Genomic DNA, 17,919 nt, shown 5'->3' with positions numbered 1-17,919 from the left:
ATTTGATGTTGTTAAAGAGGAAAAAATGTTTCATCTGACTTTGAAGCGACTTTGGGGGCGTTTAAGGAGAGCGCCGGCCACATTACCTCATCATCTAATTGGAAAGTTAGTGAATGCAATGCTCTACTTTTTGGTTGACTGTGTTTCCCATATTGTGCGGACTCCTGCTGATTTTGTTTTTGCTCATGAAGTGTCAAGCTGACCTTTGGCTGCGCTCGGCTAACGCAGGCTGTGCGACACCAGGCACGGGCCCCGGTTTAGCTCAGCCGGGTGGTCATGATGCGAGGGCCAAGGTGGAGGTGGGAAAACGTGTGAGGTCTGGCAATGAGCTTGAGCAGAGAGAGACGCTGGGGGAAAGAGAGGAGAAGGAGGAGGGGGGTTAGGATGGAGAGTCAGAAGGAGAGGCAACCGATATGTCTCGGCGATGACTCACCAATGCTGGGTATTTATAGCATCAGGAGGGAGGGAGGCGGTGTGGGGGCGGAGGAGCGAGGGGGCAAACGGTTTGGGAGGCAGCCAGGACAGCATCATCACACCGCCGACAGGGAGTGGTGGAGGGAGAGACAGAGACCGCAGAGATAAAGCAACAGAAAAGAAGAGGGGGAAGAAAAGGGAAAGAGAGAGGGATGGTGGGAGGGACGAAGCAGAGAAGGAGGCTGGAAAACAGGCAAAGTGGAGAAGGGGAGGGGAGGGTGGGGTGGATGAATGAGACTGAACATAATGGAGAGATGAGAGGATGAGCTGTGAAGAAGAGGAGGGGAGACAAAAATAGAGCAGCATTGGCATTAGAAAGAGCATATTTAAAAATCTCACATAGAAAACAGTCTGACTGGGCGTGCCACGCCGCAGAGACAACTGCTTGTTAACACAGGACACCAGGCCGTGCATAACAAGTGGATATTTTGGATTTTGAATATGAAAACAAACCTACAGTATCTCCATCTGCGTTGTTATGTGACCAACATCCTTAGACATGTACCGTCTCACATTTTGCAAATACACACACACAAACACACACACACTTCCCTGCAGCCTCAGATTCAGACACTGGCCAGATGGACTCATGCAGAGGAGGACAGGGTGCAGTGGCAGGCTTTAATGAACATAAAAATCACCTCAGCGGTTGCCTAGACACTGTACATCTTGTGTGATCAAAACCCATAAGACTGTTCCATGCACGACCAATTAGGGAGGCCAAAAAGACCAAAATCCAATTAGAGAGGCAAAAAACTATTAACTACTCGGAGTTTTACAAGACATCAATGTAATTATGGTAATTGGTTCTGTAAATATGTGCATAATTAGGGGGTTATTCAGCCGCTATTTGAATGATGACATTAACAAACGTGACTGAACTTCATGTGTTCCAGACAGATCCCTCATTTCTGACTGTACGTAATTTCCCCACATGGTGGCTTTCTGTTTCTCATTCCTCTCTCTTCATTGACAGGATTTCTTCATCAAAAACACATCCTGCCTCAGCCCCCGATGACGTCAGCCAGTGCGTCACACTGTGTCCCTCACCTTACCATAGACACACGAACATAATCGGTGCACACGTGCTTATATATACACATGGGGGTGGGGCTGGGGGGGCGCATAGGCTACTGTCGATTTGCTGAAAAGGGATGAGTCAGAACACCAAGGTGAACACTCGAAGCCATTAATAAGTACAGGGTAAAAAAAAAGAATAATAATGGGTAAAAAGAGCAAAATGAAGGTTGACAGGTTAGTGGGAGGCAGAGCTGGAAAGCAGCTGAGACTGAAGTTAAGTTGAGAAAAGACAGAAAGCAAGATCAAATAAAATGAGGTAAAGTCATCCTTTTGCAATGTTACAGCAGCACAGGGGAGAGGAATGTATCAGTAACAAAAGCAACGATATGATAAAGAGGTAAACAAGAGAAAGACTGGTTGAATTCACATTATTCTACGTAGGGAATATTGATATTGCCCAGTTTAGCATGCAATGACACACGCGTGAATTTATCAGTTTGGTGTGTGCGGTCTACTGGAAGCAGTGTTGATTGTAAAGTCTGACAGCAGCAGGAAGGAAGGACCTGCATTATCTCTCCTTCACACACAGCAGGTCATTGCTGCCCAGCACCCACTGCATTGGTTGGGACATGTTCTCCATCAGGAATGACAGCTTAACCATCATCCTCCTTTCTCCAACCACCTCCACTGGATGGTTTTAGGACCCAATCACAGTACCACCAGAACACAGACATAGCTTGTAGCAATTTTCATTTCAGGTTTGTCAGAGACAGATAAGTAACAGTGCAGTTCAAAGTCTCTTGAAATGTTTGGTGCAGCACACCCCAAACAGTCACAGGTGAGCAGAGATCCAGAAAGTGCAGGGCAAGAGACAAAAAACTGAGATATTTACTGGGGGACAGAAGAACAGACGTGACAAAGGCTGGCAGGTTGGACAACAAGAGTTCAGTCCAATAGTAATTGATGGAGAGTCTTGCATGGAAACAAAGAACAGTCTGGCACTGGGTGAGTGTGGGAGAGCAGCTTAAATACTAGACTGACTGGGAATGAATCTCAGGTGTGTGATCAGGTGAGTGAGCAGGTGGCTGGCGGGGGAGTGAGAGTGGAAAAGTACTGACTGAGCATATGAACAGATGAAGGAAAATGGCAGCAGATGAGACTCAATGTGCTGTGACATCCATTGGAAAGAAGCAAGGCACAATGGGGCTGAAATAGTGGCCTTTAATGTAGAAGGCTGAAATGTGAAAATGAGCTCAGAAGTGGAACCTGCAGCACCGAAGAGGTTCGAGCTCCAACCATAAACCTCAACGTCCCTGGTTCATGTCTATGCTACATGTCTTTCCAAAACTATCTCTCCCTTCATTTCCCGTCAAATCTAATTAAAGCGCAAAATGTTCAAAAAAAAAGCATGAATTTATACTGTACAGAAGAAACAGCAAGCCTGGGACTGTCCCAAGAAATTTAGAAACAACAATTCACCATGTCACTGGTACTTGGCAGGACACCAGTGGAAATTCCAGGAAGTTACTGCTCCTGGCCAAGAAATAGCCTTGCGTGCCACATAAAACCTGTAAAACCACGACATGTTTATACATATTCTGCTTTTGTATGAACTAAACAAACAAGATATAATGTGTTGATTGACGAGCTTCAGTGGTGCTACTGCACCATTGTGGACGGATATTGGACAGAGCCTGTGTCCCCCTGCTCCCAGGCTTTATGCTAAGCTAAGCTGAGCTAAGCTAACCAGCTGCAGCTACATGTTTTACCATGCAAAAATATGAATGGTATCAATTCTTCAACTTTGGAAGAAATCAAAAGATGACCATTAGAGGACAGATAACTCAAGTCTCATTAGTGCAGAGATATCCAGGCCTCTTCCTCTGGTCTTCTGCTGCATTCCTGTGGCATTACACGGACATGTGCCCTTTTCAAAAAGGCTACGCTTGTATAGAATCTCCACCTTCATTCCTTTCATGGTCTCCTTCAGTTTTCCTGTCTCCTCCCTGTATTGCTGAAGACAGGACAGCCTACTTCCATTTCTCCTCCTCCTCCTAATTGCTCAGACAACATATTGCAGCTTTAATCACCCCCACCTCTGTTCCCGACTGAAACCACCTGCCTCCTGAAGACAAGGACCATGCTTTAGCCACAGTAATTGGTACAAGGGGAGAGATGAGCCAGATGGGTACAGCAGAGGAGTGAAGTAATGAATGCAAGCCGCTAAGAAAATGACTATCTTCAGAAACAAAGACACTAATGGAGGAGAGGAGGATACCAACCTGTGGGGAGAGATGAAGGTGTAGGCAGATGAAAGGCTGTGAGGCAGCGTCACCATGGAGATGCTGCTTGAAAAGAAGGCGAGCCATGACAACAGGCGTGCCGTTCTCTCCCCGCCTCATGATGGGGTGATGGGAGGGGGGTGTAGAGGTAAGGAGGAGGGTATAAACAAACAAAGGAGCAGGGGCAGAACGACCACATGTTTGTTGTTTTTCTTTTTTTTTACATGACTTGGTGGAACAGCGTCTCATCTGAATGTTACACCGTTCAACGAGAAATCCAAGGTTGAAACAATCAAGTGTTCTCAGCTCTCTAACCTTGGCTCCTGGGTGAGTCACAGGTCCTTGAGCTGATAGACCATAAAAGCAAGAATCTGAACACACGCAAAAGATCAAAACACCCAGAGATGCAGTTCTGTGGGTCTGTGTGTGTGTTCGCATCTTTGCAGTTGACCGTCGGTGGGTGTATGAGAACATATGGGTGTGTGTCTTTGTGCCATTGTGACGCACACAAGGCGTTGTTAAGCTGATATTATTCTCTCCCCACCGCTTTGATTGACATGTGGATAAACAGCAGCAGTGTCCCAGCTGACTGCTGTGGGTTTAGAGACTGAAGGAGGAGGAGTGAGATAGTGGAAGACATTATACAATGATCAAGGAGATGAAATTATACAGATTGTTTCAGGGAGAGGGAGAACGAGAATAAATTTAAATCTGAAAGGCAAATGTGGACCGGGCTGAAAAATCTCATATCACTCACTCAAGAAATGTGTGTTGTGAGTTTTGGGGACTAAATATGCAACTAAATTATGTTAATCTGCAACATCCAGTTGAGGTGGAGCAGCTCGAATTCTGCAAATCAAATCCTGTGAGAAAAAGACAACAGTGCATGCATGGAAGAATGGCCAATCGCCTGCGTGCTAATTTTCAATACTCAAGAAAGAGCAATCAAATTCTACAACCACATGAAAATCATTAAACCCAATCATTAAAGGTGCAATATGTAGGAAATGGCCACCTTTCATATTCATGCGAAACAAACAGGGGGCAACATATCACCAGAGTAACTGCTAACTGCTGCTAATTGGGCCCATTAGCTAGTTGCTTAGCTCTGGGTGTTGGTGTTCGCACCACTAGCACGGGAGCTTTGGACTGCAGGAGCCCCAAAATATGAAATAAATGAAACACTAATTCTGAAAAGGTGATGTGAATAAATCATGTAAAATATACAGTACACACAGAAACAATAATGCAATAAATTAAGAGATTATTAAAACTCAACTCTAAATTGTAAAATGTTATTTTCTCATTCAGTTTTCTAAGTTCATTTTTATTTCACTACAGCAGGTTCAGTCTTGTTATACAGAAAGGCAGAGATGTAATATCCATGTCTGTGTACTGTGTTTATTTACAGCAGCACTCAGATAATTAAATCAGAGTTACTTTGAAAGTGTTGTCGCTCCAGCTAACAGGTGCTAACTGGCTTCAGTCAGAGGGGGCGGCATGGATCGTGTGGCCTTTTCTGCACATCCAACTTGGAGCAGTGGGGGAGGTTTACCTGAGGAAATGCTGCCTGTACACTGTTGTAGAATGAACTGATTTAATAAGATGATTGATTATGGGCTACTCAATATTTCTACTGATTGCTTTCATTCCATGGATTTTCTACCTCATACAGATGATATACATTTGATACAAGTCTACACTGCACACCCATGATTCTGAGGCGCTCGTGCTTTCTTTGCCATAAGAGAAGCACAACTCGAGTATCCATCGTCAACATCCAATGTTTACGTTGTGAGACCAGTATTGATTGTGCCCTAAAATGAAGAAAGAAACACGAAAAGGTTCAACAGAAGAAAAACAGACACAAACCTGCAAAAACGTGAGAGCTGAAGTTTTTTGCACAGTATTGTTCTGTGACTGGTGAGAGTCTGTTATTATCTTCCAAAGTCTTTCTGGTCAATTATCATGTGATCCACTGATTATGGTTAAATAATGATCAATTGCTGTTTTTAGTTTTGCCCTTTAGGGTTTAAGTGTATTGCAGAGAACAGCAGCTGAACTAGGAGATACAAACACTTGTGAATAAGGTGTAAAAGGATTTATTGAGATTAGTTTCAGGGCACTCTCACTCTCCACGGTCCTTGTAGTGATGACCACATCCACCTGAGATCCCCCAGATGGAGCACCTTTGGTTCCGAGTTGTGTCGAGTGCATTCAGGCCCAGTTATACTTGTTTGAAGTTTATCAAGATGTTTTGAGCAGTAGGGCAGAGCTCTCGTGAAGTTTTGAGCATGTGAGCAACAACGTGGATACATCAGAAACCCATTTGGTGCCCAGAGAGTAAACAGTGGTAGACCAGAGGCCATTGTGACTGACCTCAATGTCAGAAAGAAAACGGACAAGATGCAGACTTAGTAAACACAGTTCGTTAGTGGTAAACATAGACAAACTCTGCTCTGAGGCAGGAGACACAGCTGCATTTCCTCTTCACTGAACACATGACAAAAATATTACCAACACCTCAAAGATTCCACTATAAGAGACAGACAGACAGACAGACAGACAGACAGACAGACGGATAGAACTGAAACTAATTATCATCAATAAACAGAGAGAAATAGAGACAGAACAGGCACAGCAGCAGCAGCACTGCGTTGAAATGTTTCTGTTTCCATTGTCTGAAGTAGCAGTGTGGGTCTGTATGGAAGGACGCACACAGACAGCACATCACAAGCCCTGGAGACGAATCACGCGTTCAGCCAGTGAATCTTCCACCGCCAGGAACCTGCTGGGATTTGAGTTTAAAAACCTTGTACCATCACTCAGAATCCTCATAGTGCCCAGGGGGGGCTGACACAACAGACACACACAGGGATACATGACATCTGTCTAATTCTATTTCATTCATCAAAATGTAAAACTTAATTGGTACTGTGAAACCTAAAAAGAGATTTTATGAGGAGTTTGTTTTGCATAAAGCTGCATATTGTCACATTGATGCAGGGAGTGGTGCAAAGTAGGGAGTAAGGAGGCCTATTGGTAAATGGACTGTGTTTGTGTAGACCACTCAAAACGCTTTTACAACTGAAGTCTGCGTTCACTCATTCGCGCTCACATGGTAGCTAAGCCACCTGCTCATTATGAGCGTTATACATTCACACGCCGATGGCACAGCATCGGGTTTAGGGTTCAGTATCTTGCCCTTGTGGACTGCCGAGGCCAGGAATCGAACCTTCGGATAGGTGGACGACCGCTCTACCTCCTGAGCCACAGCCACCCCTATTGTGCTTAGGTCTAGATTTAAGGTACTTGTACTTGTGTATTTTCATTTCATACGACTTTATACTTGTACTCTGCTACATTTCAGAGGAAAATGTACATTTTGCTCCACCAGATATTTAAATTACACACACAAAATATATGATAATCTTGTAAAATACAGAGTATTGATGTAGATTAAACTGCATAATGATATAAAAAGTTTTGAATTTAGCTCTGCCTCAACCAACTACAACAGTTAAATGCTGCTTATGCATTCAGCAATCAGTATTAATGATCTGATGGTATAATACAGTACATACTAACATTTCAGTCACAGGGTAATTTCTCTGCAGAATGACCACGTTGACCATGACACACACATTTTGCTAATAATAATGCAAATGTACTTTAACTTAAATATGCTTCTGAGTGTATTGAGAGAGTATTTTCACATTATTACAGTGCTACTTTTAAATGCTCTGAATATGACCAATCAACCACCAGGATGTTTTCCTAACTGATACATAGCTCAGACACTGACGGAGGTACGTCTAAAGAATTACCATACCCGAGTAAAAAGCATTTCTGCTTGTTTGTTGTGGTGCATAATCACTTACTCACATGACAAGTTATTTTTAGCAGCACAACATTTGAGCATTTCTGACTCGAATACACATAGAAATACAGTAAGTGCATGTGCTCCTGGCTGCACGTGGACACAACCCAAAGATTAAAGGGCTCTTCGGATGGACAAATATTGCCTTCATTTTGCCAAGAAAGCTTTAAAGATATTTCATCTCAGCTCCCATCCTCTGTGTAAAACATCTAGGTCTTTAACTCATATATCCACACAGATGTGACATTTCCATCAGTCAGTGGCCTGACCGTAAAATGACCTGAGCGGTTATTTCATCTCCACGTAGCTCTTATGTGCTTGCTCATTTTCAGTCGCAGCGATAGCAGACAATGGGCATATCCTATTATCTACCTCTTAATGGGCGAGAGAATGTAACCTTTAAATGATTGATAGAATGATATGCTGGCTGTTGTGACCTCTGGAGCTGATGCTGGCCCTCAGGGTGGAGGCTGTTTCTGCATGGAGAGATGTGATGTCAGAGGAGTGATGCTGTGGGATTATACAACACGTTTTACAAACAACACCACATCTCTCCTCTATCTTTCCATCTCCGTCTCATGATCCGTGATTCAGTTTTTCTTCCCTTCCTTCTTCACTTTAGTGCACGCACACACACACAGGAACTTAAACAAGCCAGCACGCACAGCAGCAGCCAGGCAGATGAATGTGTCTTTAAAACGTCAGGAGGCTCTGCAGCTCCTTGGCTGTGGAGAGCAGCTGATGACACATTCAAGTGAAAAGCACCTCCAATGTCGTCGTCGCCTCAATTTGATGACACAGTGTGTGTTTGGCAACCAGGGGTGAAGTGAAGAGATTAAATGGGCAATCTTTTTTTTTTTTTTTTTTTTTTAACCACACAGCATGAAATAAATAAGGAGTGCATTACACGCAATTAGATGTGCAATGAAAATGGGGGTTGGGGGGTGAGGTGGGGGGGTTAAAGCAAGCTGAAAGAGTGCTTATGTGTATGGGGTGTGAGACAGCGTTGAGCGAAATAGTTATGTTAGAGCGTATAAAGATGACTCATCCCACTGTTTTTGACTGTTCATATGGTTGGTTTGCAAGGACATGCCAACAAATACTGGAGCATTAAAGGTATGAAACAAGGGTGCTGGAATGTGACTATCAAATTAAATGTAGAAATATCTGTTACTTTAAAAACGTGACATGTAGAAGGCAACATACCCACGACTTGCTTTGTCTCTATTGTGCTGCAGGGAATCAGATCTCCCCAAAAAGTCAAACTCCACCGGATCCAGTTTAATATTACTTTGAAAACATTAAATGACTTCAGCATGAAGGTGGAAGCTTTATTCTATCGCTAAAAATACAAGCTGTTCTTTTTTGAGATAAGTATCGAGTATCAGAAGGTGAATGAGTGTTTTCCCTAGAAAGGAAATTAAATATGATGTAAATGCGTCTGAGTCAGTGCCTTTATTTTGGTCGGATGTGTTTTGTTCTTTATTTACAACAACTGTAAAAGTAAATATATAATGACTATGATGATAACCACAGATCTTGACTGCATTACAGCTGGTGAAGGGGGGGGCTTTAAATGTTCCTAAGGCTTTTGATCACACCGTAAACTTTGTCACCACCCATCCCTGACCTTTTATTGGCAGGTGCGTGGTGGCCCCTTTATCTTGTCGACCTGCGGAATGCCGGAGCTTTGGCCCCCAGCCGCCAGAAGGGTGTTTATCACTGTCTCTGTCAGAGGAGAGAGAGAGGAGGAGGAGGGGGCTGCTGAACTGCGACAGCATCTCCGCGGTGGTTTTAGCCTGTGAGTCATCGCTAGAGGGTTTAACTCTTCATGCGCCATGACGCCATGAAGAGGTTGACGGTAAAACTGCATATTATTTTTCACCAAGATGACCAAAGTGCCTTTTGTCTCCCAGTCAGTAAGACAGTTAGGTTAAACATGTGAAAGTAATTTTTTATATGATATATGACATAAAATTGGCGCCTTAATGTTGATGTTTCTATAAATTGGAAAGTACCATTTTGGATATTTATTATCGAATAAATATCTTTTTTTTTATTTAGCAAATTGTGTACCTGCAGTTTAAATGTCCCGATGGATGAATATTCACAGAAACACATCGCTCTTTGTGAGACAGCAGTGCTGAAGTCAATACAGCCAGACTTTTCAGATGTTTGCAGTCATTAGGTTTTACCGAGCGCCGCTGTGCAACAGACAGCACAGAGAACTATTTTTAATAGAGCGAGGCTTTTCAGTATGCCATATGATAAACCTGAATCATTTATATGGATTTTTTCGGACCGGCTCTTGCGTGCGTTGTGTGATGACGCGGCGGTCAGGTGTTACCTCATATAACCAGGGGAGCTGTCCAAGTGCTGAAAACAGAGAACTGCATCGCTTTCGGAGGAGATGCCATACACCTTCACTGCTGTCTGAGCTTTATTGCCAAAGGTAATACACATTTTTTATGTGTTTTAATTATTTTTAAATTAAATGAATATCCCAGTGTCATAGATTGGAGGAAAGCCTTTTTTTAACGTTCGCTTTTCGCCGATTTATGCCAGAATGGTGATGAGCAATGTGATGAAACGCATCCTCAGCAATCGGTGATTACACAATGAGTTGTTGTTGTTGTTATAGTGAAATAATTAGGAAGGAAATGCTTTTTAATGAAGGTTTGTGTTGTTCAGAGGAAATGGGATGCTGAGGTTGCCCATAACAACGCGGGGAGTGACTCATCCAGTGATGTGAATGTATCCCCTCACGCACAGCATCAATTTGCGGAGCATAACTCCCCGATAGGCATACAAATCCAAGATCAAAACAGACTCGCTCACGCTTATGCTCGTTGCCTTCGAGTAAGTTTTTTAGCCAAAATAATTGGCAGAATCATAGCCATCCTCCATTTGGGTTATTCTGTTTTGCAGCTGCTTCACTGACATTTTATGCTCTCTTGATTTGCAGGTAATAAATAGCCTATAATGCTGCATTTCCACCACAAGTTGCCCGCGGGGGGAGCCGTGGTCCTGCTCGCCTTCCTCCTCCATGGATGCGCCGTGCAGGCTGTGTCTCTCCCCCGCCACTACAGGCTCCGAGGCGGGGAGAGCGAGGGGCAGCCGGCTGCCTACCCTCCCAGCTCAGACATGATCAAAGCCCTGGAGTACATTGAGAACCTGAAGCAGCGGAACGGGGGCCGACCCGAACCCGTGGATTATGACGAAGTGGACAAGTTCAGGGTCCTGCTTCAGCTCGCCTCGCAGCAGGATGAAGGTCCCGGAGACCGTCAGCCCGCCCCTGGCGCGCAGAGGCAGGACATTACCGCTGAGCAGCTGATGAAAGCCCTGCTCAAGTCTCTTCAGGATCAAGCCGGGAAAGAAGCCAAGCTCAGCCCTGCATCACCTCCCAGGAACGACCGCCGCACGCACAGGCACCGCACCAAAGACACGGAGGTCTCCGAGAGCGCACCGGCAGACTACGGTAATTTCCCCAGACCCCACAAGAAATACCCACTGATGTTTGAGGATGAGGAGAATACAGACGCTTCCAAGCGGGCCACAGAAGACCTAGATGAGCAGTACACACCCCAGAGCCTTGCCAATTTACGCTCCATCTTCGAAGAGCTTGGGAGGATGCCCACAGTCGGCGGCCAGAAGAGAGACGTGTTCGGCGACGACGACGACGAGGAAGAGGGCGGATTGAGCCTGAGAAACCAGGCCTACGAAGATGTTGCTGGAGGAGAGGAGTGGGTCCCCGTGGAGGAGAGGGAGGAGACGGAGGAGATGGTCAACAGGAGCCACGAAGAAATGGACAGGGCGCTCGGAGAACAGGAGGAAGCAGAGAGGGAGGAGATGCAACGCCGGGCGAGCCAGAACCAAGACGGTGCCGATGATGACACTAAGCTGGTCGATTACTACCTGTTGAAGGTCCTGGAGATGAGCGACCAGACGCAGAAGAGAGATAAGACCGGAGAGCAGAGAAAGAGACTGATCCGCCCCTCCATCGTGGACCCCCGGACAGTGAAGGAGTTGCTGGAGCTCTCCCTGAAGCTCCACGTCCCTCCACAAGACCTCATCGATATGCTGCTCACGGAGGAACTCAGGAAGCTCCACCGCGACCCCCATGCCTCAGCTCGCTACACGACCGGCCAAACCCCCAAAATCAGGTACTTCAGCCGCAGACTGCCGCTCAAGAACAAGCCCGCCCCCGAGGACATGGACCGGGAGGACTTTTTAGACATCATCGGCGTGGAGACGATCAGTAACGAGTACCCTGTGGTGCAGAGACCCCTGAAGACCTCTCCCTCCTCGGACAGAATCCCAGTGGCGTCCAATCCCGCTGCAAATCCAGGCCAGGTTAAAATCCCTCCTCCCTCCGGGCGCAGGGAGAACCTCTTCTTATCCGAGCTCAACAAGATGCCCCTGAAACGCCAGGCCGACGGTGTTGATGATGAAGATGATGACGGGGACGTGGAAGACGAGGTGACGACCTATCTGGCGGCTAAAATCCTCACAGAGTACCCCAACACCATCACCAAGCGGGACACCCAGGCGCAGCTGAAGGGCCAATACCCCTACGAGCTGTACGAGCGGGCCCTGAAGGACTACTTGGGGCAAGCGGACACTGAAAAGAAGCCGGTGGCCAAGAGGGAAACCGAGGTGGCCACGGAGGAGAAAGTCTATCCCACGGAGATGCAGGGGAAGGAGGAGATAACGGCCAAGACCTCGGCTCCACAGACCGTAAATGTGGAAGAGGAGAAGGAGCACCGTGAAAAAACAGTGGCTGGGATGTAGCCTGACGCATTGCAAGACGCACGAAATTATGAATATAGTATTTATACTGTCTCAAAAATACAGTTTGGTGGACGTGATCTAGTTTATACATTTCTATTATATGAACTATAGCTGGTATTGCTAATATCACCCTAACGAAAATGAAGTCTTACAGGTCCGATACATTTTGAAAAGAAATACCAGTCCCTACTTGCTGCAAGAACATTATAAAAATCTTATAGTGTCATTATAGGAGATTAAAGGTGCAACAAAGGTGCAAAGGTGGAAAAAAAAAATGGCATCCTCAAACGACTTTGATCGGATGTGAACCTTTTGTCACTCAAATTGCCAGTAAACACACTGACTAATGTCAAATCACAATGAAATCCAAGTTATTCAAGTTTTGTGATGTCGTTAAAGGTTTGTTTCTATTAATGGTGTTTGTAAACAGCAGAAAACAGGCCTATATTTTCAATTATAACCAACTAAGTAATGGCAAAAAAAGCTTAAATTTTCATCTATGTCAAACTATTCAATTACACATGTGAATATATCTGTAAATGATAAAGTATAATGCTGACTGGGCCTTTAAAACACAAGGATACAGTAGATTGACAGGAGTGCTACAGGAACGTTACCTGGATTTCTCATCAGGGCAGTGTGCTGGGCAGAGAACGAGTGTTGTTGTGACTCTTGATATATTCAGGGTACAGTACGTGGATTTAATGTTATTATTATGGATAATTATTTCCAAGTCTAAATATCAGACCGTCGCCTGCCTTCCAACCCTTTCATACTGCGAAGCTCTATATTGTTGGCCTACCAGTGGTTGTGCTATGTATGCTCATTTTTAAACCATTTTGTACATGTTCAATAATGTGTGATGAATCACAGATGAATAAAGCATCAGCGGTATTATTTTTCTTCTTGCCGAGTTGTGTTGCCTTATTAAAAATGATATATATAGAGTATATGACACCACACACTATAGTCAGCCAGGGTTCACAGTCAGAGGAAGCAGTGGAAATAGTTCTGGAGGAAAATAACCTTCTAAAGTAATGATGATCCTGGTAAATTCAGTGAGGTTTGGTGAGTTTCCCTGTAATCACATGAATTGTCAAATGTAAACGTTAACATAAGAATCATTACTCAAAGGAAGCTGTTTAGCAAAATACACATTTTAATCATAAGCTCAAACATCGTAAATCGCACATTATAAAAAGCACTTGTGTTCACATCCACGCTAGAGACTGCTCCTTATAAAGACTAACGGTTCCACACACGTGTAATACGTTACACACATTCGAAAAGAAAGGCACATTCAAAATTAACTGGTTCCTGATGGAATTGCAAAACATCTCAAAGACCATCGATTCTAAAGGCTGAAGTTTGTTTGTCTGAATTATTGTCTGGAGTTGCAGATAAGCACAATTATTCCAGAATCAATCTATGGTGTTTTCCGAATCAAACCATTCGCTTCCAATATATTAATAAATGATTTTAAATAGAAATGCAACACAGGTATAAATCTAAAATCACTTCATGGTTATGATTTCATCACCCCGATCCTCGATTATTACTTCACTTGAATTTAATAACAACAACCCATGTGAAAACAACCCTCCCCTCCTCCTCCAGTAGAACACACGACTATGAACAGATATTCAGGCTTACTCTCGAATGAAGGCACGCTGCAGCCACACTTCAGGCAGACGACGAGCAGGCAGTCAACATGCCCGTTTCCTCTACAGAAAATGTTCAACAGAATCATAGTAAGTCCCATTTTCACCATCAGAAACATCTTTGACTCATAAACAGTACATTTGATGTTTGTATTCCGTCCCGCTGTTACTTTAAGTCCCTTTTCCCCCTCGGGTTAAAATGCAGGTTTGCTCATATACTCCTCCATGGTCTGCAAAAAGGCAAAACAGAGCAGAAATCAGATGGTAAGCCTCGTAAAAATGCATTATATACAATTCATATTCGCAGGCACACATCTACACATCACCTGCTATTGAATGCTGAGCACACCAACACAAGGTAGATAACTAACACAAGCAGAACATCTAACCTTTCTGTCCATATTCAAGGTCATCCAAACAGCTCCACCTCATACCAATCACTGTTGTCATCCTGAAGCGATAATGGTCAAAATGAATGGGAGGCTACACTGCACACAATCCAGCTCTAGATTAAAAGTGTTAGTCAGCCCTACTCACAAGCACAGAACAACACACCCCGTTAACTACTGTACCACACAGAGCCATGGACCTACGGGGAGAGCGGGAAGCATCAGCCAAACACTAAACCTACGCCATGTTCCAGGAAAATCTGTCTCTCACTCGCAATAACACTGGCAGAGAGAGAGAGAGATACACACACACACACACACACACACACACAACACAGAGGGGTAAGAAAAACAGCAGCACAAACACAAATCTATTTAAAAGAAGCTAATATCTACAAGCCTGTCAGTTACAGGAAAGGCGAAAGACACACCGGGGACTCAGCAGCACCACTGTTAATTGATCTCATTATGACACTGACTCCTTGACACCAACTCGAAGGAGTTCCCACACTGGGGTTTGATGCAGCATTCATGATAAGTGTTGTTTAGTAAACTACAAAGAATCAATTTCAGGACTGTCCTCTAGTAGCCCGCAGCCGAGATTTAGGAATAAAAAGACGTGATCGTCTCGAAACTACAATGAAAACCGTTCGGTTAATTATGTCGAGCCATGCAACACGTGTTACATGCTCACACTACAGATGCAAGCCGCGCCTCATTTCGTGTCGTGTACGAGAGCGTGTGCCCGTCTCACCTCCTGCAACATGTCCGAGGCTTCGATGGAGCGATTCACCATCTGTTTGGAGGTTTCTTGTATCTCGCCTCCCATTAGAAACTCATCCAGGATAAAATAGGCCTTCTCAAAGTTAAAGATTATGTCCAGCTCACACACCTGAGAAGAGGTACGATGGCGATTATTAGAACAGAAACAGTCAATATGCTCTTAATCTAAGCTACCATCACATTTCAGCAGTTACCCTTCAGGCTAATAACTGAGGATGAAAAATGATGAAATACATTGCCAAAGTATTTGTCCAACAGCTCCACATAGCGATGAATAACCTCCAGGGCTAACAGCTCATTCTCCTGGCTCTCTATGGCCAAGCAGAAATACAAGCTTGCATACCTGTGAACAGGGTGACAGAGTGATTATCAGCTGATGTAACTACACAGAGGAGTTCAACGTTACGTATACAGCAGGTGTAAGCATGAGCAGAGAGAGACTGGGAGTCCTGCTGCTTAAGAAGCAGCTAAAGTCATTTAAAGTAGCCAAACATGTGGGGCCCACCTCTTGTAAATAATCTTCAGGTCTTTCCAATGCAGGAAGTTACAGGAGCGTGGTTGCCGTGCCAACACCATGGTGGTCATGTCCTTGATGACCTTCTTCTTCTCCCGTTCTGCCATAGGCGTGAACCACTTCTGCAGACGCAGCTTCCCCTGGCGACTGAAGAGCAGCAGGAAGCGCATCTGACAACACACAGACACAGCGGCCGGTCAGAGTCACACACGCGTCCACCCAAAGTCACCGCAGAGGACATTATTAACTACCGTCAGACACAAAGCACGGGTCAAACCAGGCTTGCTGTTGTCACGGTTCATTAAAGAGTAACTCCACTGACCAAACACATCACCAAAAGGGGAAAAAGAGCACTGACAGGGAGAAATGTGAAGGTCAACGGACAATTGAGGAGGAGGCAGTTTGGCGTTTCCTTTCCGATTTTCAAGAGAGCTGAGGAGCTGGGCTTTGCATGTTTCCTAGCATTGTAAATAGACTTGGCTGTTTATCAACATGGAAATTAATCCCCCCCCCACCTCTATCAGAACCACACTGACAAACTATTTCCTTTTAAGTCTTCCTCTCATTGTTGATGTAAGACAGCCTGTGAGGGTGAATGGATTGTCTCTCTGGATGAATGGCCTAAAGACGTCTCATCTCTGGGTGAAATTTGTGATTTTGGGGCATATAAAGAAAATTGACTTTAAGTACAAAGTGGAAAATCTCCTTTAAACTCACAGATCCAGCAGTGCAGAGATCATTTCCAAACTCACTGGAACAAAGCACAGTTCAAACCCACTCACATGTCTCAAAAACAGCTAAGCCAATTGCAAGAAAGTGGGGACAGCATTAGGGCTGCAACAATCACTCTGTCCATCTCTTTGTTTACTCCAGAAAAAGATAGAAAATGGTCCAAAATACTGCTCACCTCTTCCAAACCCCAACGTTGCATCCCAAAATGTTTTGCATTGTCCACAACTCAAAAATATTCAGTTCACTGTCATCGAGGAGTAAAGAAACCAGAAAATATTCACATTTTAGGAGTTGAAATCAGACAATTTAGACTGAAAAAAGGACTCAAAACATTAATCGATTATGAAAATAGTTGTCGATTGATTTAAAAGCTGAGACGTAATCAGTGACTAACTGTTCCAGCTCCAAACAGCATCATGCAGAAGGTATTTCTCATTTGTTGTAATGCTGCAGTCACAGTAAAAGGCTTCTTGGGATTTCACATTTCACCCAACAGAAGATACAAATTCAAGGAACTGTTGAAGAAACCAAATATCTTAAATATGGGACATTGCTCTACAGTGTGGAGCTGTTTCTCTTTTTTTTTTTTTCTAAAATTTTGCAGCCATTTAAGGAAAACACCAGAGTTGAACTGGTTTCCACAAAATGAGGACACACCTGTTTTATGGACAGATAAAGAACAGCCACAGAACCGTCGTCAGGATTAACGAACAGCATTACAGCAGCAGGCCTGAAACCAGTGCTTATACTGGTATTTCAGGTGTATATCTCCTGCCTAAAGGCAAATTACTATGGAAAGCAGGGCAGGAGTCGACGCAAAGTAACGAAACCTGTTCTGCTGAGGGGACGGATTGAGGAAACGCACTCATCACTTCCGTCCGTCCGTCGCTTAAAGTGGTGAAACAACGATGAAAAGTCACATTTGAAGCTAAATACACCTGCTGCTACGCGGCCTGACGGCGAGAAACGAGCCTCGACATAGCAGGAAGTGGTGTAGAGGTGCAGTTTCTAGCTTCAGCTACCTGTCAGCGACAACAGGTGCGACAGGTGAACAGCGGTATCAAGCTGACGCTGCCTTGGAGTCATGCGTAGAAAACAAACACTCACCATTTTGACCGTGCGCCAAGAGCTATGAACGCATCAACAGATTAAAAAAACAACAATAAAAAAAAAAAAAGCAGAACTTTAACCCTCACAGTGGGTCAACCGGTCCAGCTGAACTCATATCTATCCGTCGTCCACCGCAGCCAGTTGAAAGTTGGCTAACTCCGCCCTCGCGGCCGCTGAAGGAGCCGTGCCTGTTGGACGCGTCACCAAACCTCACAACCATCTGGATTGGTTGTTGTGTGTTTGTGCGACAGGGATGCGCCCGATCAGCAGCCCATCACAGCCC

General features: G+C 44.5%; 2 protein-coding genes across 5 annotated transcripts; one reads left to right on the top strand and one right to left on the bottom strand.

Annotated features, from left to right (window-relative positions):
* Positions 1–9,849: 9,849 nt before the first annotated feature.
* On the top strand, positions 9,850–13,352 carry scg2b (secretogranin II b). Of its 2 annotated transcripts, none has more exons than XM_076744375.1 (2): positions 9,850–10,108; positions 10,622–13,352. In XM_076744375.1, exon 2 carries the CDS (start codon positions 10,639–10,641, stop codon positions 12,445–12,447), a length of 1,809 nt encoding a protein of 602 aa, XP_076600490.1. In that variant the 5' UTR covers positions 9,850–10,108; positions 10,622–10,638; the 3' UTR covers positions 12,448–13,352. The 2 variants fall into 2 exon arrangements, with proteins under 2 accessions (XP_076600490.1, XP_076600491.1); XM_076744376.1 differs by lacking the exon at positions 9,850–10,108 and adding an exon at positions 10,348–10,515.
* Positions 13,353–13,584: 232 nt separating this feature from the next.
* On the bottom strand, positions 13,585–17,823 carry ap1s3b (adaptor related protein complex 1 subunit sigma 3b). 3 transcript variants are annotated; one of them, XM_076744413.1, is made up of 6 exons: positions 17,723–17,823; positions 15,786–15,964; positions 15,515–15,623; positions 15,252–15,389; positions 14,498–14,559; positions 13,585–14,338 (listed from the first exon to the last, which is right to left on the bottom strand). In XM_076744413.1, the coding sequence occupies exons 2-5, from the start codon at positions 15,962–15,964 to the stop codon at positions 14,518–14,520; spliced, it is 468 nt and encodes a 155-aa protein (XP_076600528.1). In that variant the 5' UTR covers positions 17,723–17,823; the 3' UTR covers positions 13,585–14,338; positions 14,498–14,517. The 3 variants fall into 3 exon arrangements, with proteins under 3 accessions (XP_076600528.1, XP_076600527.1, XP_076600529.1); XM_076744412.1 differs by having other exon boundaries at positions 17,634–17,786; XM_076744414.1 differs by lacking the exon at positions 14,498–14,559 and having other exon boundaries at positions 17,634–17,811.
* Positions 17,824–17,919: the final 96 nt, after the last annotated feature.

The sequence above is a fragment of the Chaetodon auriga genome, chromosome 12 (genome assembly GCF_051107435.1).
Source record: "Chaetodon auriga isolate fChaAug3 chromosome 12, fChaAug3.hap1, whole genome shotgun sequence".
In the NCBI taxonomy this organism is placed as follows: domain Eukaryota; kingdom Metazoa; phylum Chordata; class Actinopteri; order Chaetodontiformes; family Chaetodontidae; genus Chaetodon; species Chaetodon auriga.
The sequence above is the reverse complement of the archived record's forward strand: the minus strand, read 5'-3'. Positions and strand labels throughout refer to the sequence as shown.